General features: G+C 66.0%; 1 protein-coding gene across 3 annotated transcripts; it reads right to left on the bottom strand.

The window, feature by feature from the left end:
* Positions 1 to 57: 57 nt before the first annotated feature.
* PPP6R1 (protein phosphatase 6 regulatory subunit 1) lies at positions 58 to 20,127 on the bottom strand. Of its 3 annotated transcripts, XM_044921993.1 has the most exons (24): positions 19,603 to 20,127; positions 11,359 to 11,591; positions 10,911 to 11,097; positions 10,671 to 10,808; positions 10,492 to 10,557; positions 9,077 to 9,189; positions 8,858 to 8,971; positions 8,386 to 8,548; positions 8,145 to 8,297; positions 7,862 to 7,996; positions 7,337 to 7,401; positions 7,131 to 7,246; positions 6,963 to 7,048; positions 6,769 to 6,858; positions 6,591 to 6,688; positions 4,438 to 4,495; positions 4,167 to 4,348; positions 2,310 to 2,437; positions 2,045 to 2,225; positions 1,887 to 1,957; positions 1,706 to 1,787; positions 1,210 to 1,320; positions 1,057 to 1,128; positions 58 to 954 (listed from the first exon to the last, which is right to left on the bottom strand). In XM_044921993.1, exons 2-24 carry the CDS (start codon positions 11,583 to 11,585, stop codon positions 951 to 953), a joined length of 2,640 nt encoding a protein of 879 aa, XP_044777928.1. In that variant the 5' UTR covers positions 11,586 to 11,591; positions 19,603 to 20,127; the 3' UTR covers positions 58 to 950. The 3 variants fall into 3 exon arrangements, with proteins under 3 accessions (XP_044777928.1, XP_021538035.1, XP_044777929.1); XM_021682360.1 differs by lacking the exon at positions 19,603 to 20,127 and having other exon boundaries at positions 11,359 to 11,796; XM_044921994.1 differs by lacking the exon at positions 58 to 954 and having other exon boundaries at positions 1,053 to 1,128.
* Positions 20,128 to 20,714: the final 587 nt, after the last annotated feature.

The following is a 20,714-nucleotide window of genomic DNA, read 5'->3' as shown; positions in this document are numbered from 1 at the left end:
ATGATGCAGGGACAGCTCAGGCCCCCGGCCCCAGGTCCCAGAACTCACAGTCTGAGCAGGAATCTTAAACGATCTTTATTTATTTATATTTGCAATATGAAATAGAAGCTCAGCACGAACACACGCACACTCACACCAGCCTGGGGAGAGGGAGCTGGGACAAGGTCACTTGGCAGCTGGGCTGGACCCCAGATCCTTGGGCACGGGAAGGGGACCCCAGCCGACCCTTGCCAACCCCCCGCCCCGGGGTCCATGGGAGGTGCGGGGGGTGTGGGGGGCGGTCTCAGTGAGTGCATTGGGGCCCCATGGGAATGTCACGGGGAGACCCCCTTGGACGGGGACTGCCAGCTCCCATAGAGCCAACAGGGCCAGGCAGAGGGTCCTTTATCTCCCAGCCTGGGTCAAAGTGCAGGGTCCAGGGCAAGGGTTTGGGCAAAGGCACGGCCCCCACTCGAGCCCTCCCCGGAGGTGGGCCTGGGCCGAGTGTGGGTGTGGGCATCTGCACCGGAGGCTGGGGCGTGGTGGGAGGGGAGGGCAGACAATGACCTTGGGGCCCCAACAGAGCCCCCACCGAGATGGGATGAAGGTCCCACCCGCTGCCCGCCCTGCCGGGCCTCCTCCTGGCTCTCCACGCACCCGCTCTCTCTCTCTCTCTAATATATAATATAGGTCTCTCTCTCTCTCTCTCTCTCCTTTCTCTCTATTCAATCGTTTCTTTATTCTAGGAGACAAAACTCCATAATTTCTTTTCTCAGTGCAAATGGGGGTGGGTAGGGGCCTGACTCCCTGGCACCTGGCTCCTGGGAGTCCAGAAGAGAGAACGTGGGGGCAGACAGGGGGGGGACAGGGTGATGGGGCAACAGGGCCATCGTGGGACCCGCCCTGCCCCCACTCGGGCAAGGTCCACGTGGAGTATGGAGGATTTAGCCGCCACCACCGGGACCAGGCAGTTACCTGGGAACCAAGAGGGAGACCCACGTGAGGAACCTGCTGCCCCGAGGCCCCCACCTGCCCAGCCCCAACCCATCTGCTACCCACCCAGCCCTTGCCACTCACTGGGAGCCGAGGGGTGCTGGCCCTCCCGGAGCAGAGCCATTGGGCATCGGAGGCGGCTTGAGGGCCTGGGCACTGCCAGGGGAGAGGGACACAGAAAGGTCAGGGCCTCCGCCACAGGACACCAGCAGCCCTGGGAGGCCGCCCTGCACTCACCTCTGGCTCTGGGGGAGCCCCGAGGGCTCTGGGCTCTTCTCCCCCTCCGTGGTCCGGGGGTGCTGGCAGGCCCTGGGGGCTGGGACAGAGGTAGCAGGGTCTCTGGTTGCACTGCGGGGGCGGCGGGGTACGTGGGTATCAGCAGGGTTATCAGCACCGAAACCCTCCTCACCCCTAAACCCCTTCGTGCCTGCGGCGAAGTGCATGGCCAGGACGGTCCGTCCCATCAGAGACCCCGGGAGCCACCGCAGGCAGGAGGAGCTCAAGGTGGGCTCCACATACTGCCTGCCCCCCTTCTGGAAGCCTTTCTGCCCCTGGGGCTGAGTGGGGAGCCCTGAGCTCCAGGGGCCTCCGGGGCACCCACACGGACCCTTGGCCGCCACGGGGTGCCGAGGCAGTGCCGCAGACCTGGGGGTCCCACCAGGGCCCCGGAGAGCAGCTGTGGGGCCGGGCCCACCCAGGGCTCCCCTAGAGCAGCTGCTCCCCAGCCGGTCACCTGTCCAGGGAGCTGGGGGTGGAGCGCGTCCCTCTGAGTGTGGCCTGGAGGTCCCCGGAGCTGACCAAGGCCTGGCAGGGGGCTGTGCAGAGAGAGGCCAGGACACGCCGGGCTCAGCGCGGCAAGCGCGCAAGGCCAGGGTGCGAGGGGAGAGCGGGCGGGGCTGGGTGGCGGCGCTCACCCGAGGGCTCTGCTACTTGGCTGCCGTCTGTGGCTTCCTGAGGTGCTGACAGGGACGCGGGGTCCTGAGACCTGAGGGGAGAGAGGCAGCCCAAGGGCCAGCTGGGGTCCACGCTCCAGCCCAAGGGACCCAGGCCGGGCGCCCACCAGCGGCCTCACCTGAGCTGCAGGGCGGTGCGGGCCGCAGGGCCGGCCGGGCTCAGGGCGGGGAGGCCCCGGGGTACGCCGAGGGACCCCTGTGGGGCGAGAAGCCCGGGGCTCGGCTCCTTCTCCCCAGAGTCTCGGGAGCCAGTCAGGGCGTCTGTAGGCACTGGGTCAAAGGTGGCTGTCCAGCTGGGGCCTGGCGGGGCGGCGGGGGAGCGGGGTGAGCACAGGAGGCAGCCAGCCCGCCTGCATCCCGCCGCCCCCCCGTGCCCTCACCCACCCGGAGGCTGGGGGCCGGGGCTAGGCTGCGAGGGGGGCCCGGTCCCCCCACCAGCCGCACGGCCATCGCCGTCGTCCTCGTCGTCCTCGTCGTCGTCGTCCTCCTCGCTGTCTGTGCTGCCTCCACTCCTGCCCGGAAACCACCGTCAGCTGCTGCGTTGACACAGGGATGGCGGGGGGGCGGGGGGGACAGGCCGGTCGGGGCCTCCCTGGGCTGGGGCGTGGGAGGGCAGGTGGGACCTCCGCCTCGTCCCGGAGGCTCCCCGAGGGCTGAGGGCCGACCCGACACTCCCGCCTCGGGCGGCCCGAGGGCAACGTCCAGCACGAGCAGGCGCTCCACCACCACGGCCTAAACGTGGACTGAGGCACGGCCCCAGCCCGTGGGGAAGGCCCGCCTGGCCCACACGTCCCCCAGCCAGGGAGCGGCTGAGCAAACCACGTGGCCGCTAAGAGCCGGCCGCCCGCCGTCTTTACGGTTACTGACAGGAGAGGAAGCCACGGGGACGCCGCTGAACACGGTCGACGACTCACAAAGACACTCAGCAGACGGGAGGAGAGAAGGGGCCTCTCCCAAACCCACAACCCACGTCACATCAGTGCTGGAAGACCCGCTGTCCCCCCAGGGTCAGGGGCAAGCCGGGGGCCTCCTCTGCTCAGGACCCCAAGGACACAAGAACGTGACGTGGAGAGCCTCCAGACCAGAAAAGAAGGAGTGAAACCCTGTTTGCAGATGGCCTGACTGTAGACCGAAGACCCCAAGGAATCCGTTAACTGTTACAGCGAATGAGTCTGCAAAGCCCAAAGTCGATGCACAAACATGCACCGTATTTCTGGACGCTTGGGAAATCTCAGAGTTCCACCTACATAAAATACGCAGGAAAAACTTGAACAAAGGAAGCACAGAGCTTATCCTCTGAAAAAGACCTAAGTAAATGGAAGGAAGTTGCACGCTCCGGGACCGGACGATGGAATGCGGGTCCCAGGTCCCGGGCTGACACAGCTCCAGGGCAGGCCCTCCCAACCCCAGCCAGCTTCCCTGCTCAAGTTAACCTGCTGGTCCTAACCGTCCCCCGGACTCTCGAGGGGCCCCAAGCAGACGGCCACGTCGGAGGACTCACTTCCCGATTTCAAGCCCTACGATGGCACCTGTCGAGACAGGGAGGTCCCAGAGCGGCCAGGAGCCGAGCCGCGCTCGTGCAGTCAAGTGCTTCTGGCCGGGGCACCAAGCGCGCTTGGTGGGGAGAGGCCGGTGTGTGGCACCAGAGGGGCTGGGACGGCGTTCGCACCTGCAGGGGGAAGCCGGGCCCCGCCTCCCCCCCCAAGGCCGCAACCCAAAACGGGACCGAGAAGTGAAAAGCAAGAACGAGCACTCTCACGCTCCCGGAAGAGAACACAGGGCAAACCGAGGCCTTGGGCTCACCGGCTGGGCCACCCAGCAGATGGGGGTGACACGCACACAGGCCCGGGCCGTGGACTCCCGAGCGGAACAGGTCAGGCCCACGCCAGCCTCGGGGGCACAGCGGCCAGGTGGGGATGTAGGATGCGGCCACCTGTCTGCGTCCGGGGGGGCAGAGGCCCTGACCACTGAGTGGGCGGCCGTGGGGCCAGCTCGCCCACACTCAGCCCGGCTCCCGCTACTGGCACGAAGGCGCAGAGAGCGGCGGGACGGCCTGAGTGCGAGCTGACCGGGCAGAGCAGAGGGGAGGGACGGAGGGACGCACACCTGGGCCGGCCGCACAAGGACCCACACAGGCGGCCGGGCTCCGCCCCTGGCAGCCGAACTCACCTGAGTGACACACACACTCCCTCACTCTCCTCCTCCACCCGGGCTGCCGACCACCAGGGCTCACGGACTCACCGCACGGCTGGGGGCTGGCCCCGGCGGGCTCCCGGGGCCAGCTGGCTGCCCTGCCAGGCGCCGTCCTCCTCGTCGGACTCCCCGGAGCCCTGGCCCTCCTCCTCATCCTCGTCCTCGTCCTCCTCGTCGTCGAACTGCTGGATGCGGTCCTTGTAGCAGATCTCCAGCAGGTTGGCGTTGGGCTGTGGGGCGCAGGGGTGGGTGGGGAGGGCAGCACGGTCCACAGCGCCCCCGCCCCCGCCCCGCACCACCAGGGACGGGCAGCACTCACGTTCTCGTCGTCGGCGTTGAGGGAGAAGGTGATGTTGGCTGTCTTGTCGAAAGGCGCGCTAGGAGAGAGGCGCAGGGTGGTGAGGCGGCCGCTGTGGCAGGCTTCTCCCGCGTCCGCTCAACGCACCCTCGCCGCTCGCCCTCCTGCGTCTGCAAGTCCGCCTACTGGCTACAGTTCGTCTGTGGCCTCACGTCAGTGCCGTGACCCCCTCCGGCCACCTGTGGAGCTGCTGACTGGCAGCGGGCAGCTGAGAGCACCCGCCTGCCCCAGCCCTCGCACGGATGCCCCGAGGGGACGGGAGCCTCAGCCCGGGCCACGGAGCACGTCGCGTCTCAACCTGGTTCTCTCCGTGCTAAGACACAGACAGCATCTACCTGGACAAGCACCGTTGGGACTTAAGGCCACCATCCAGGTGCCCACCTCCCCCAGGAGCGAGGGTTCAGGGCTCACGGGGCCTTCAACCACCGGGGCGGCAGCTGGGAATCGAGCCAGAGGCGTGTGCGGCCCAGCCGTCTGCCCCTGCCTCTGTTCTGTGCTGCCCTAGGCCCCCGGGCCTTCAAGTCCAAGAAACAACACCGAAGGAGAGACTGGCCACGGCCGGGGCGTGGCCGTCACCCTGCCCGTCTCCAGCGGGGCCTGCAGCGCCGCATGCCCGGACGCTGTCGCTGGTCCGCGAAAACCCCTCCACCGAGCGCGGGGCCGCACAGCCCGCCCCAGCCCAGATGCCCGGTCTGCAGCTGGGATCCTGGCCTCGAGGCCCCGAGGGCAGGGGCGGCCCCCAGCCTTCCGCTGAGGCCGACAACACCCGGTCCCTCGGCGCCGCTCTCTTTCGGAAAGCCTCGCAGAAGCACGATTCCTGTGCTAAGTACGGCCAGGAACCGCTGACGAGAGCCTTCCTCATACTCCCTCATGGCCCGGGACCCTTGTGCTTTGCCCCCTTTTCCTCCGGGGCCGTCGGTCGGTCTGTCTGTATGGGGTCCGCACTCTGTCCCCGTGTTCTATCATTTGTCTACTTCGGGAAACACTGGGCCACAAAGGGGGGTGAATAAGCTGAGTGCCGCCTCGGCGTCTGCACCGCGTCCCCTGGACCTCTGCCGCCGAAGCGTGCAGCGCCGGGCAGAGCGGGGCCCCGGGCGCGGCAGCCGACCCGGGCCACACGAGTCCTGCGGGCCGGTATCTTCAGCCCCAGAGCTATAAAAATACTCATCTGCTCTCCGTCCTAGAACGCTTCACGGCTTTCACGGTTTTTATAGTTTCCAACCCCACTGGGAATTACATGATAGAGAAGACAACACAGTCTCGTCCACAAAGACAGCCGGCTGTGCCGACGCCACCCCCCGAGCGGTCGGTCTGTCCTCCCTCGGGCGGGGTCTGCTCTGGGGCCCCCGCCTTCCAGGCACCGGGCCCGGGGCCGGGCAGGGCAGCAGACACAGAGCTCACGTCTGCCCCCGAGGAGACCTCTGTCCGGCAGGGCAGGCCAGCAGCTGACCACAGCCCGTCACGGTGCCCTCTCACGGAGCCGCACAGGGGCGATCCTGCTCCCACACCGACCAGCACATGCCTCAGTCTCCCCAGCTGTAAAGAGGCTCCTCAGCCCTGAGCACAGGGTGATGGTGGGCACACAGTGCACAAGTACCGTGATGAAGCAGATGGGGACCCCAGGGGCAGCTGAGGCCCCTCTTGCCTGTCCCCGGACCCCACCCCCGGCTGCCCCCAGCCCGCCCCTAAGGGGCCAGCTGGACCCCTCTCCACCGGATTCCTGCACTATCAGACTAGGATCGCTCCTGTTCTGCCCTCCGGTGGTCCTTCCGCTTTCCCTCAGACCGTCCCAGACTCCTTCAGAGCAACGTCTTCTGCTCTGATGGCTCTCCCCTCAGGGGCCTCGCGGGCTGAGCTCCCTCCCAGACCACGGCCTGCCCACCTGGCTCTCACTCCAGACCCTCAGCCAATGCCCCGCAAGGAGGGGACAGAGGAGCCGGGAGCCAGGACTGGCCCGTCAGGCTGAGCGCAGACGCTAGGACCGGCAGGCACGCCACGGGTGGGAGCAGGGAGGACACGGCAAGGCGGGCAGGAGAAGCCACGGGGCCGGCAAGAGCGGCGCGCCGACCTGCTGTCTCCTGAGCCCCTGCCCTCCCACAGAAGGCCACACTCACTTCACACTCTCCTCCTGCTCCCCAAACTCCTCGTCATTGAAGCCAAAGTGGTCGATGAAGGCCGAGGTCATGCGCTGCATCTGGAAGTCCATGAAGGCCTGCGGGGGGGCGCGGTCAGGGGCGGGTGGGGCCGGGCAGCCCGGGCAGGGCAGCCCCCCGCGCCCGCCGCGCCACCCACCTGCTGCAGCACTGCCTCCTCAGGGAAGTTGAACTCCTTGAGCCGGTCGTCCTCGTCGTCGCTGGAGGAGTGCAGGTGGTGGGTGCTCACCTGGGGCGGGGGGCGGGCGGGGGTGAGGGCCGGGACGGGCAGGGTGCGGCTGCGGGGGGTACGCGCGGAGGACAGACCCGCGACACAGGGCGGAGCCACCTCACCAGGTCCACGGCGTTCTTCTTGTTGGTCTCTGCCAGGGCTCCAGACACGAAGGCCTCCCACCGCTCCTGCTGCTCTCCGGGCAGCTCTGCTCAGCGGGGAGGAGACGGGGCGTGAGGCCCCCGGCCTGCACCCCTGCCCACCCCCCCGCCGGCAGCCCTGGCCCTTACCCTTCAGCAGCCGCCCCAGCTGCTCGGCGTTGGGCCCCTTCTCCGTGTTCTGCACCAGAGCGTTGGCCAGTCTCGTCAGGTGGCCCATGTAGCCTTTGCGGGGGCCCCCGGCAGACCTGGGCGACATCAGAGGCCACAGCTGGACCGGCCCGTGTGCCCCGGGCCGCCCCCGTCCCCCGCCCACGCAGGCAGTCCCCGGTGCTCACTGCACGAGGTCGTTCTCCTCCCAGGAGGTCAGGATGCGCTCCACCAGGCGGCACTGCTGCAGCAGCTGAGGGAACAGGGGGGCCGTGGGGGCGGGCCGGGGCACGCCCCTCCCGGACTGCCTGCGCCCCCCCTGCACCCCCGGACACGTCCCCCGGCCCCTCGGTCTGTCCGGCTCCCACTCTACCTCCACCCTCCACGTACACAGCAAACCTGGAGCCGTCCCCCCGCCTCCCACAGTGACGGCCACGATGCCCAAGCGGCCGCGCTGCTCAACAGCTCCTCCCCGAGGCCCTGGGCTCCGTCCCGGGAGGCACCGCCCCTGGCCTGGCGGCCGTCACCCCAGAGGACACCCGCTGCCTCCCGAGGGCACCCCTACCTGCACCTACCTGCTCGGCACCCTCCGTCTTGCCCAGACGGACCTAAGGACAAGGCCGAGCCCCCGGCCCCCCCACCCGTGAAGCTGCCTAGTGAGCACCGGCAGGGGGACTCGGGACAGAGAGGGGGGCCCGGGAGCCCCAGCTCACGTGTTTCAGGACGGGGCTCGGGGCAGCTATCTCGAGGCCACTGTCGGAGGGAGGTGCAGTGCTCAGCAGGGCACTCACACACAACTCCACTTGGGCATGCAGGAAGTTGTTGAACATATAGTGGAAGAAGAGGTCCTGGGTGGGGGCACCGCAGGCTGGCACCGAGAGGCCCCTCCACCCACCCCACCCTCCGCACCCCGCCCAGGGGCCGCCCCGTGCCCCCGCTGCTCCCCACCCCCACTCTCCCCACCCAGGGCCCCCTGCACCCCCCGCCCCTCCGCACCAGCATGGTGTTGGGCACGTCCAGCGCCAGGAGCTCCTGGGTCAGGGCCGCATCGTTGGCGCTCAGAGCGCTGGCCAGCAGCTTGACCACATGCAGCCGGGTGTTGCCCAGCGGCGGGGCCAGGCTGCCCCACGTAGTTCGCAGCGGTTCCAGCTACGGGCACAGGGGCGGCTGGCTCAGCACTGCCCAGAACCATGGGCCACCCTCCCTGCCACCCTGCCTCCTTGGCCTCCCGGCCCACCTCGGGCGGCTCAAGCAGGAGCTGGTGGAAATGGCCGAGCCGTGGGCGCAGGGCGTGCAGGACGCCCACGCTGGACGTGGTGCTGTCCAGGGTCGCCTGGGCCAGGAGCTCCAGCTGTCCGTCCATGCTGCTGAAGAAGTTGTTCACGGTCACAGACTCGGACCTGCAGGAGGGGACAGGAGGCAGGCCTGTGTGTGTGATACGCACTCGTGCAGCACATCAGGAAGGGACACGCTGCTCCCCGGTGAAGTGCAGCGCAAGGCCCCATCGTTTTGGGCAACGCCCGCCAGCTCAAAGCTACAGACGGTATACGCAGCCTCAGACGGAAGCGGAGGACTCCTCTCCCAGGACCGAGTGACCACCGAGACGGGAGACCACTTGTAGAGACCGTGTCCCCACGACCTTCACCTCTGAATGGAAGGGCAGGGCTCCGAGGGATTGCACGGCCACCGGGGAGGCTGGCCCCCCTCACCTTGGCCTTCTGGGCTCCAGCAGGGTCAGCAGCACCTGGATCCCACTCACGATGACAGACTGGCTCTGCTCCCCCTCCAGCATGTTGCTCAGGAGCTGCTCGATCGTCTCCTGCCTGGGACAGGGGTCAGGACGAGGGATAAGGGTGGGGTCGGCACGGGGGCCACGCTGAAGGGCCCTGGACAGCTTCCCGTCCCGGGTCTCGGAACCACAAACCCACTTCTCCAGGGTGGCCAACAGCTGGTCAGGCTCCGGGCTGTCCTGGACCTGGATCATCTGCTCCCGGCTCAGGCGGATGATGTCGCACAGGGACTGGGATGCGTTGGAATGTTGCTGCGGAGGCAAAGAGAGAGCTGAGGACACCAGCCTGGCTGCCAGGCCCTCCATGTCCTGCTTTCAGGACTCCTTGGGAGCTGACACCTGGGCCTCAGGACCAAGAGAAGGGTCACAGAGACAGGGACGCAGGTGCCCAGGGTACGGACACAAGGTACCAAACACTGGAAGAGGACACGGCGAGGAACTGAGAGTCCCCGGAAAACTTTCTGCAGAAGGGGACATCCCACACCCCACACCATCTGCTGCAGCCGGGGTGGGGCAACCCCAACGTCCACCGACTGGTGAGCAGACAAGCTCCTGTGAACACCCCTCAGCCTCAGGACGGGATGAAGCACACGGATGAACACGGACACCTGGTGCTAAGGCAGAAGCCAGACACGCAGACCAAGTACGGTGTGACCGCCTTTACGCAACAAGTCCAGCAGACGCGAGCCCAGAGACAGAACGCTGCCTGGGGTGACAGGGGGACCACGAGCGCAACAGCGTACAGCTAAAGGACACGGGCTTTCCTTTTTGGAGTAACAAAAAAATACTCCCAAATCCACGTGGTAATAACGGGACAATTTTGTGATTACGCCAAAAGCCGCCGTGTGCTATAAACAGCTGACCTGTATGGTACGTAATCTCTATCTGGATAAAGCTGTTCCAGGAAAAACCCAGAAAGAAACTCGAGCGGGACTCCGAGTCTAACCCAACAGGGAGCTACCAGCACCCACCTGCGCAGACCCCAGACCCGTCCAGGCCACGGGCCGCACTTCAGAGCCCATCACGGACGCCCCCCGCCCCTGGGCCTGAGTGGTCCTCACCCTGCTGGCCGCATGCCTGGGGTACCTACCCGCACCTGTGGAGCTCTGCTCTGTAAGCCAGGAGCCCCGGAAGACAAGGCGAGACCCCCCCGCCCCGGCTGCAGTGAAAATGTGGGGCCTCTGCATGGATTTGCTGAAGAACAAGCAGGGTGTACCCAGGGACAAGAGACTCGAGAAGCTGCCAGGCCCCACTCAGCAGAGGAGTGGGGAGCGGGGAAGGGGCCCCTGGAAGGCTCGCATCGAGGGGGCCAGGCTGGAGCCTGGAGTCCGGAGACCCTGGCCAGACCCCTGACCCATCAGGAGACGCTGGGCCAAGCTCCTGGCTCTTGAGATGCGCTCCCCGTGGGCGGCAAGAGCCCTGTCAGTGACAGACTGGAAGGAGGAGCACACACAGCACCAATCGCGTCCTTCCTCAACAGTTCACCTTCCAGGGAGGGAGGGGGGCGAGAGGCCGGGCCACAGCTGGGCGGGCAGGCGAGGAGGGAACACTTACACTGTCATCCTTTGACGGGTGGATCTGTTCTATAAGCCGCTGCACAATCTTCTCCTCGTTGAGCCACTGGGGGTGAGAAGGAAGGTGGGCGGCCGCTCACGGCCCGCCCTCCCCGGTGCCCCCCCAGCCCAGTGCCCTCCTCCGGCCCTCCCCGGGCCCCCCCACAGTCCCACGCTCACGTTGACCACATCCTGCCTCAGCTGTGGACGCTCCACGCAGGTGAGGAGACGCAGCAGGAGGTCCATGATGGCCGAGGTGCCGATATGCTGCAGCAGCAGGTCCACGAAGTCGTCCTTCTTCCGCAGGAAGGACACGAGCTGGGGACGGGAGGGACAGCACGCGTCACATGGCAGGGCCCGGGGCCTGTGCCCGCCTGCTCACCTGCCTGCACACCGGCCGGGGCTTCGGGTCGGCGGTACCTGGTCCGTCTTGCGGTTGATAAGGACGCCCATGACCTTGCTGAAGAAGCTGGCCAGCAGGGGGTTGAGGCTGCTTCTGCTCTGCAGGAAGCCGTAGAGCCGGTTCAGGAGGGCCTCGTCGGCGCCCAGCGCGTCGTTGATCTGGGGCACGTCTGAGGTCAGGATCTCACAGGCCACGCTGGGGTACCTGGGGGGGGGGGGCAGTTCACATCCAGAAAGGGTGGCCGATGCCAGGGAAGCTGGCTGCCCATCCCCACCGCCCCCAACGCCCTCCTGTCGGAACCCACACGTGGCTCCCACGGCCCCCAGGGCTCCAGCCGACCTTCCCTGAGACCCCACTTCATCCCTCGCCGCCCCTCCCGCACCCGCACAGGCCCAGCAGCCCACCCGGGAGGCGCCAGGAGCAGCAGGCCGGGGCAGCCCCGGGGCCGAACGGGCAGGGGCTCACTTGTAGCGCAGCCGCTCCTCGCCACTGGCCGGCGGCTCCTGGGTGACCCAGGCCACCATGGCCTGCAGGTGCGGCGGCTGCAGCAGGAAGTCCAGTAGCTTGCGGTTGACGACCTTGCACTCCTGCAGCACGTCCTCCTCGTCCAGGAGCTCGGGCAGACTCAGGTCCTCCCGCTCCAGAAGCGTGTCCAGGTGTGAGCTCGTGTGCAGGTCAAACTTCCAAAACATGGCGCCCTGAGGGCAGGGCTGTGGGTCACACGCCGGGCCCTGCCTGCCCCACACCCTCCACCTCAGCCACCGATCACCCGGACGACCATGACAGCCTGCCAGGCCACCCTGGAGTCCAGGGGTCACTTCACGGCGCAGGCCAGTTGCCCATCCTGACCGCCCCTCGGCCCCCAGGCCCCACAAAGGAGAGCCCTGCGCAGAGCCATCGCGATCCTGTCGTCCTCCGTCCCCCGTCTGGGCAGGGACCCCCCAGGGGCGGGGCTGGAGCCATGCTCTCCTGAAGCCTCGGGCATCGGACTCACTGAACAAATTCAAATGCCCCATGGCCGCCAGCCCGCGGCTGCCTTCCAGCATGGCAAATCACCACGGGCGGGGCGTGGGGCGGTGGCAGGGGGAAGTCTAAGATGTCCCCAGGCTGTGGCTGTTGCCTGGATGCTGCACACACACAAACACACCCAACCCCCCACCCAGTGGCTGGACAAGGAAGAGGACAAGTGGGGGAGGAGGGCCTTTCAGAAGAGCCCCTGACGGGGCCCAAAGGAGCCAGGACGGTCAGTGACTCGGTGGGGAGGAGGACAAGGCTGTCTCGCAGCCCCTGCAGAATGGCGCCCTGGTCCCCAGCCAGCACCGGGACCCTGCGTGCCCCGACCCACCCCGGCACAGGTGGCTAGCTGCCGTCGGGAGCACCACACCGGGAGCACTCACTAGGTGCTCCCTGTGCACACGCACCCAGACGCTCCTCTGAGGGGCCTACGGGCCCCCCGTCCAGACCAGCGCGAGGCCCGCCCTGCACGTGCCACCAAGCTCCCCGCCCACGCGTTCCCACTCTCTCCGTCCCCCCCGCAGAGCACCCACATGCCCCTCGGAGGGGCTGTTGCCGCCCCACTGCCAGGAAGTCGGGGGCTCCCAGCACCACACAGGCGGGGCCAGAGCTGACACGCGTCACCTGCCTCGCGGAGACCACTGGAGGCAGAGGCCACGGAGGACAGACCGAGAGGCCCCGGGCACCTCCCGGACCCACAGATGGCAGTCCCTCTCCTACGTGCCCTCCCTCGCCCTGTCTGCCCACAGCCCCCGACCACAGAACACTCGTCAGCCACAGAAGGAGCCCCAGCCCAGAGCAGAGCACAGCTCTGACCTGACTCAGGAAGCAGCCGGGACTTAAGGCCAGGGCAGAGCGGGGCACGTGTGGCCTCGGGCAGGACTGGCCTTCTGAGCCTCGGTCCCTTCAAGACACCGCCTCCAGCACCAGCCGTCCCTTCCGGCCTCCACAGGAGACACTCACCTCCCAGCGTCCTCCCCACCCTCCGTGACCGGGAGCAAGTGGCTCTAAATCCGCAGTGACCCCAGACCCGGGACGGCTGCAGGTGGAGGACTCACGGTCAGGGAAGACAGCAGCAAGCGCCAGGCGCCAGTGGGGGCAGCGGGGACATCCACGAGGCTTCCACGCCCCGTCCCCCAGGGACTCGCTCCTTAGCCCTACGCCCTTCACCCCACGTTGGCCACTCTCCTGAAACACAAACTGGAGTGTCTGATGTTCACTCCTGGCCAAATGCCCAAAAGGGCTCCTTAGGTCTCCACACTCGGGACCCCAGGGCCCGGCCAGCCTTCCAGCCCCGCTCGGGCCAAGCCCAGCGTCCACTTGGACCTCCAGCTCCCGCGGCGTCCACTGCCACACGCCCGCCGGCCACGTCGGCCGAGGGTGCACACCTGCCGGGCCCCTGGGCAGGCCTGCCTCCCCTGGGACCTCCCCCTCCCCAAGCAAGCTGCAGCCCCGCTCCTCCCACGTGGTCCTGCGGTGCCATCTTGGGGTGCGCCGCCCCAGCCTGGGGCTCTCCTGAGGAGGTCCCTGCGAGCGCCACGCTGGGCACCTAGGCCTCCCGGCATCACTCGACTGTGACCCAGACGGGACGGCCACACGCCGCGCTGGCCGCGGTGCCGACGGCACTCTCCGGCTCGGCTCAGCTCGTTCACCCGAGGAAGGCACGACGGCCCCATCTTGCAGGTGAGGGAGCTGGGGCGCGCCAAGGCAGCTGCCCGCCCAGGCCCAGGTTTGCGCAGGCTTCTGGGCCCGGGCCCCCGCCCATCCCCGGCCACCGGAAACCTCGGGGCTTCTGTCCACCTGCTCGGCCCTCCCCCCGACCAGGCCCCGTCGCCTCTCCGGCCTGCCCTGTGCTCTCCGCATTCCACTGCACAGGCTTCCAGGCAGAGCTGGCTTCGAGGACCTGCCCACGTCTGGTCTGTGCTCAGGCGCCCAGGGGCTTCCCTCCACGTCAAATGCCTCCAAATCCTGCCCTGGCTGTCCTCACCCGCGCCCACAAACTTGCCTTTCTGGATGCAGAGTACACCACACCTGGGGTCTGCTCAGCAACTGTGTTCTTGCGCCTCGCCTGCCTGGGACGCCCCAGTTATCGGGCTGTTCCTCCTCCTCCTCCTCGGGGTCTCCTGCCGGGCAGTCCTGCGGCCCCACCTCCATCCACCACCCACATCCATCAACCTACACGAAGGGTTCGCCGTCACACAGCGCACGTGCCCTGACCCGACAACGGTCCACACAGGCACCACCATCCTCGCTGGGCCGACAACCTCAGAAACACCAGCAGAAAGGCACCCCCTCTGTACCCCCACGTGTTATCAGGCCCCTGCCCCTCTGAAGCAGCAGGCGACATCCCTGCCAGGACATCACTCCCACCCAGTCACCCCCCAGCCATCTTTAAGCCACCGTCACGCGGGGGGGGGGGGCGGGGGGGGGGGGGTCTCCTGCCAAGAACGACCCCCCCCGCTGGGGGGGGGCAGGGAGCACTGAGAGCAAACATCATCCCAACCCTGAGGTGCTCAGCAACCTTCCTTTGCAAACCAGCAACTCCCTCCTTTTGCCCGGCTCCCGGACCTTCTCCGGGAACCCTTCCACAGCTAATGGACGTCCTCCCTCACTTGATGACAAGGCCGTGACAGGGCTCATGCCACAGGTGAGAAAACGAAGGCCCAGCCCCACAGCACTGGCGGCCCGCGCGGGCACATGTCCTGAGCTGGAGGAAGCTGGGACCAGAACCGCCTCAAGGGGCAGCCACCACCCAGAGCCACAAGGAGCTCTGTGGGGTGAGCACTCCACCTCCTCCCACATCGGACCCGACGAGGACACCAGAGGGTTCAAAAGGCCACCTGCGCAGAGTGAACGAAGCCAGTCACCAAGGACCACGTGTTGCAGGACTCCGTTTACGAGAAATGTCCGGAAGACACAAATCCAGGGACAGAAGCAAGAGCTGGGGAAGCCGGTGCAGGGGGGTGGGGGGTGGGGGTGAGGAATACCTGCTAACAGGTAAGCGACTTTCTTCTGGGAAAAGCATGTTTAAAATAAAAACAACCAGGGCGCGTGGGTGGCTCCGTCGTTAAGCGTCTGCCTTCGGCTCAGGTCACGATCCCGGGGTCCTGGGATCGAGCCCCATATCGGGATCCCTGCTCAGCGGGGAGCCTGCTTCGCCCTCTCCCACTCCCCCTGCTTGTGTTCCCTTTCTCGCTGTGTCTCTCTCTGTCAAATAAATAAAATCTTTTAAAAAATAAAATAAAAACAACCAAGAGTTCTGAAATTGTCCACATTTTTTGAATTATACCTCAGTAAAAAAACCCCACTACGGTGACGGCTGCACGGTTCTGAATACACCAAAAACCACTGACTTGTGCACTTTAAATAGATGAATCACACGACATACGAATTACATCTCAACAAAAACCATGACCAAAAACAAAACCACAGTTGCCCAAGGCTGCGGTGACAGGGCCGGGCCCAGGCCTTGTTGTGTGTCCAAGTCACCGGGAGCTCCTACAAGACAGCAGCCTCCATCCAGAAGAGTGGAGGCACAGAAAGCGTGCCTAGGTTCCCCTCCCCCACCGTCCCTGTCAGTGTCCCTGAGCTAAGTGGGGGAGGGAGGCCCCACAGCTGAGGGACAGGGTGGGGACAGGGACCAGCCCATGTCTCCTGAAACCCTGTGCACCCACACGGGTACCCTGTCTCCATGCCAAGACGAGGAGGTGAAGCATGATCATGATTCCCACTCAACAGCCGTGGAGACAGGGGCCCCCAGGGACAGAGCCAAGGCCACCGAGAAGCAGAAGCAGGACTCGCCTGCCCTGCTCTCCTGACTACAGGTGGAACTTCTTGACCCACCCGCTTCCAAAGCACCTAGTTAGAGGGCCGGGCTCCGGGCACCACCCCCAAACCTCCACCGCAGGTCCGCTTGGTACGGCAGGTCGGGCTTCCTTCCCCAAGCGGGCTTTCCAGAGAACTGGTGTGGGGGGGTGATGGGTGGGGCCACCCACAGTAAGACAGGAGGTGCTGGGTGGTGCGGGGTACTCAGACCCAGGCAGCCCCTTAAACTCTCCCTCAGGTGGCTCCTCCAAAAATCAGAGGAGCCTGCAAGGACCAGATGCAAGCAGGTGGTGGTGGGCACCCTACAAACATCACTTCGCAAGCTCTGCACAGAACAGAGATGCGGATACGGGAGAACTAAACACACAGACACTCTCAAGTGCTGACGGCCAACCCCATCTTCCCACTTAGCAGAACTTGCTGGAAGCCCTGCGAATAGGACGGACAGGAGAGGGGGTTCCACTCTCATTCTCTAACGGGGTGAACCCAGCACCTGGCATCCCCATCTGTGAAATGGGGCCACGCTGTCAGGACCGCCAGCTCAGGCAGGGGTCCCTGACCGTGTGGAAGCCCGGACACCCCTAGCAGGAGGGAAGGAGCCAGCCATGAACCCGGGGGTGACGGCTCTGAACACAGAGAACCTGGACAAAGACTGCCCCCCCATCTGCCTGAGCGGCCCAGGTCATTCAGACGCTCTGGCAGGCGCCACCCCCACCCCACCCCCACCCATGCAACTTTGAGCAACCCTCAAGAAAGCGGAAGGGACTAGCACTGGCTCTCAGCGGCAGTTTGAAAACCATGACTCTGGCTGCAAACGGAAGAAGGGGAAACCGTAAGCGCGAAAGGAAGCCATTAAACACGAGAACGACCTCTCCCTCCACCAGCCTGGCACCATGGCCTCCGGTTTCTTGCTCTGCTGGGTCGTCGTTAGGCTCTGACGCCAGCTGCCCTTTCAAGAGCCTGCCGGCCCCTGCCCTGGCTCCGGCAGGGCCTGGGGGCAGCTCCTGGGCGGCCGCTGCCACAGCCTCTATCTGCCCAGACACAGCTCTGCCTGCCAGGGAGCCCACGGGCAGGTCCTTCATCCTCTGCCCTGCCTCGCCTGCCCTGGCCCTGAAGCACCCAGAAGTGGAGGTCAAGGGCACAGAGGCCTCTGGGAGGCCTGAGCTGCCCTGAGCTGCCACCCTCAGCCATCACAGGCCCACAGGCTGCCGTGACGAGACCCGGGCTACGTGAGCCCTACGAAGGGAGAGAACCCACTACCGAAAGGCCAGCCCCAGCCCCTTGCAGGGCTCACAGGCCCAAGGACGGTGAGACCACCTCCCTCAAGTCCCCCTAGCCAACTGTCAGCTCTCTGCCAAGTCCTCTCTGCCAAGGAAAGGGGGTAGGGGACTTGGATTCCAAGGACAGGATAACAGTAATGGCGACCCCATGACCTCTGAGGAGGACCCCATGTGTGTGTGCCGGATGCAGAACCCAGCACAGACGTAGCAGGGTGGGCAGCAGGAGGCCCATGTGGGACAAGGGGCGGGCCTGGCCAGAGCCACAGAGGACGATGAGCTGGGACTTTCCCATGGCTTGGGAAAGCCTGGGAGGGATCCCCAGTTAGGGGACAGCCCAGAGCACAGTCTCCCAAGGGAGGTGGCCACTCTGGTCCAACCCCGGGGATAGAATAATTAGGAAACAGAATGTAGACCCCAAGCCAAGGACCTAGGGGACTGAGAGCTCACATTCAGACCATCTCCTGGATCAGTTACGGGTTCCCAGGAGGAAAAGAAAAGAACTAACTGACTCTGAAATAGCACTTGGAACACAAGGAGGAGCAGACTTGGGTGTTCCAGGGTGATCCAAAGTCAGAAAAGCCTAGGCTCCAATCCTGCCTCTCCAAATTTAATCCCTGTGGCCTCGGACCAGGTCCTACCAGCACCGAGCCTCAGTCTCCTCACTTGGGAGACACCTCACACTGACTGGAGGACCGCACCTCCCACGGGAAGACCCATAAAACAGTGTTCAAAGAGAAAGGAGCTTTGGCCTGGAAAGGAGGGCGTGTCCCCACTCCCCACGTGCTGAGCCTGCCCTAGAGAGCTGGTGAGCCAGGGATGCCAGGAAGGCCCTATTTCTCACCAGAGCTCCCAGGCCTCTCTCACCTCATCTCTTGCGGCAACCCGCATGGCGCTCAACACTCCCGCCACACCTGACTGCTTGTAGGCACCCTCGCCTCTGCCCTGCCTGGCTGCTCCCTCTGCCTCCCCTCCAGCTCTCGAGCCTGAATAGCTCCTCCTGGGTCCTTCAGGCTTCAGCACAGACACCACTTCCTCCAGGAAGCCTCCCCTGACTGCGTTAGGGGCCTGCTCCACGCTTCCACAGCTTCCGTGGTCACCCTATGACAGCGTCTGAGCGCTCTGTGACAGGATTCGCCCCTCCTGTCACCTGCCTCCCTCTGCAGAAGGCCAGACCGACAGCTAGAAACACTTGTTGAATTAATTAAAAACCGAAATCCAGAAGGGGAAAGTGACCCGCTAAAGTCACTTTCCACAGATCCTGGAAAAAGTGCTGGTGTTGGGGGGATGGGGGGGGGAACCAGCAGGTTCTCCTCTAATGCAGAAAAACAACAGGTGACCCAACAAAAATCACCAAAAACACGAAAGTAAATCAAAATACACAGCTTAGAACACAGAGCCGCTGACGGGTGCCAACAGGGCAGATAAGACAAAACTACACGATGCCCAAGCAAGAGAGCAGGGTTTCTCCCCCGAAGCACTACGGACACTCGGGCTGGAAGATCCTCCTGTGGGGAGGGGCTGTCCTGTGCACTGGGTGATGGCGAGCAGCATCCCTGGCCTCTACCCACCGGGTAACCAGGAGCACCCCCCTCGTTGTAACCTCCGCCGTCTCCTGCCATCGCCAAACGTCCCCTGGGGGGCACAATCGTCCCTGAGGGCCACTGCAACAGATCATCCCAAACCTAGTAATCATTGTCAGAGCTACTGCCTTGCACTCTGCTACAGGCTTCCAGACAGTCCGCCGAATCCCCAGAGCCACCGAATGAGAAGAGCCCTGACGTCAGCACCAGTCTACACCCCACTCAAGTTTCTTTACAACTCTGAACCTCGCACCACACCTAACACAGCTTCCCTTGCAGAAACCTCCTGCCTTTCAGGCCGGTGTTCCTGTCGCCTCTGTGGCCTCTGCGCAGACACTGGGGTGCACACGAGCGCACAAGAAGGGACCCTAACCCGGAGGTCACATTCAAGGGTCTGGACACCAAGGTCCTCCTCCTCCCCACCCTTCTGCCGACCAGTCCCGGGCCCCCACCTTCAGAGACTTGCACGTGCTGCTCCTTCCACCCGGAAGGCCCTGCTTCCCACTCTCCATCTGTCAAGCCCTCCCGTCCCTCCCAAACAGCAAGCGCCAGCGCTGAGCCAGCCTCACCGGGCCCTCCTCGGCCGCCCGCAGGCCCGAGCTACCTCCATCACAACACCACTAATTGTGACCGTCCGGCCGGGCCTTTATGTCCCCTCCCTCCGCCGCCTGCCCTCACAGAAATGGGGCCACTTCCCGGGCCCTCCGCACACGTTCAGCCGGGCAGGGGGCAGGAGCGCCCTGCTGCTCCGGTGGGGCCTGAGCCCGGGCCGGGGAGTCTGAGAGCAGGAAGGGGGTGCTCCAGGGGAGGGGGCCGGGGAGGAAACGGTGGAGAAGACCCAGGGCTGTGGGGCTGGGTCCGAGGAGGGTAAGTTGGACTGGAGGAGAGACTGGGGAGGTGGGCTGCTGCGAGGAGACTAAGGAACTTGGGGCGGGGCGGGGGGGGAGGTGTCCCGTGGACTGAGGGGGAGCAGGTGCGGGAGGGGTGGGGGACCCGCGGCGGCCGCTCACCTGCGCGGGGGGGCGGCGGCTCCTCGCACTCGGGGCTCATCGGGGCGCCCCCCCCCGCCCCGCCGCCGGAGGCTCCGGCCCCTGCTCAGGGGCCTGGTATGAGGGGGCGGGGGGCGGCGGCGGGGGCTCGCGCTCGCGCACGCGCCTTCGGGCCTGGGGGGGGGGACCCCGGCGCGCCGAGCCGCGGGCTTCGGGGGGCGGCGCCGGCTGCGAGCGGACGGAGGCGAAGGTTCGGGGCCCGCCGGCGGCCGGGGAGCGCGGGGAGGTCAGCGCGGTCGCGAGGCCCACGGAGGCCCTCGGCGGGGAAGTCGCCCCGGCTGGCCCGGGCCGGCCCGGCGCGGCGCGGGAAAGCAAAGGCCGGTCAGGGGAGACGCTTCCCTGCACAGTCCGGACAGGCCGCGGCGCTGAGCAGCGGCCGACGGAAGCCGAGGCCCACCTCCCTGGCCGCCCCTTTCCCCAAACCGGCTGGATCTCCGGGCTCTGCAGTCCGCTCGGGGCCTCCGACGCCCGGCTCCGTCCGCCACTATCCCATAATCCCCTAGCGCAGGGGCACGCAGGAAGCCCCGCCCACCCGCCGCCGTCCCGGTGCGCGGAGGCCGCGCGCCCGGGCCCGGCAGTGCGCGTGCGCGCGGAGGCCCGGCCGCTCCCTACCGGCCCCGCCGGCGCAGGGCGCAGATGCGCTTGCGCTGGTTTGGGCCAACGGTCTCTCCCCGAATAAACCCAGACAACCCAATGCGCAAGCGCCCCTGCGCGCCGCCGGCGTTTCTCTACGACTCCGTTCCAAAGTGCAGAGTAAATCCTGCTCCAGGATTTCTCTTCCCGCTCGCTCCTTTTGGAAATCCATTCGCTACTCCGTCTCGTCCAATTATAGTCCTGCTTTGGCTCCAGGGTCCAGCTCCTGGGTAATCTACACCGGGTTTTCTCTCCGGCCAAGGCTCCGCGCTCCGATCCCGCGCGGTTCTTGACGCCTTCTCGACTGCAGGCTGACTTCGGTCCCACCTGCACGCCTTCGCCCGGGGCCTTGTCTTACTGTTGCTTCAGTGTCCCCTGCTTTCATGTCCCCCATGCCCATGTTACAGGCCCACCGTAAGGATCAGACGAGCGAGTGCGTG

The sequence above is a fragment of the Neomonachus schauinslandi genome, chromosome 16 (genome assembly GCF_002201575.2).
Source record: "Neomonachus schauinslandi chromosome 16, ASM220157v2, whole genome shotgun sequence".
NCBI classification, from domain to species: domain Eukaryota; kingdom Metazoa; phylum Chordata; class Mammalia; order Carnivora; family Phocidae; genus Neomonachus; species Neomonachus schauinslandi.
Note: the sequence above shows the minus strand (reverse complement) of the source record. Positions and strands in the feature narration are given on the sequence as shown.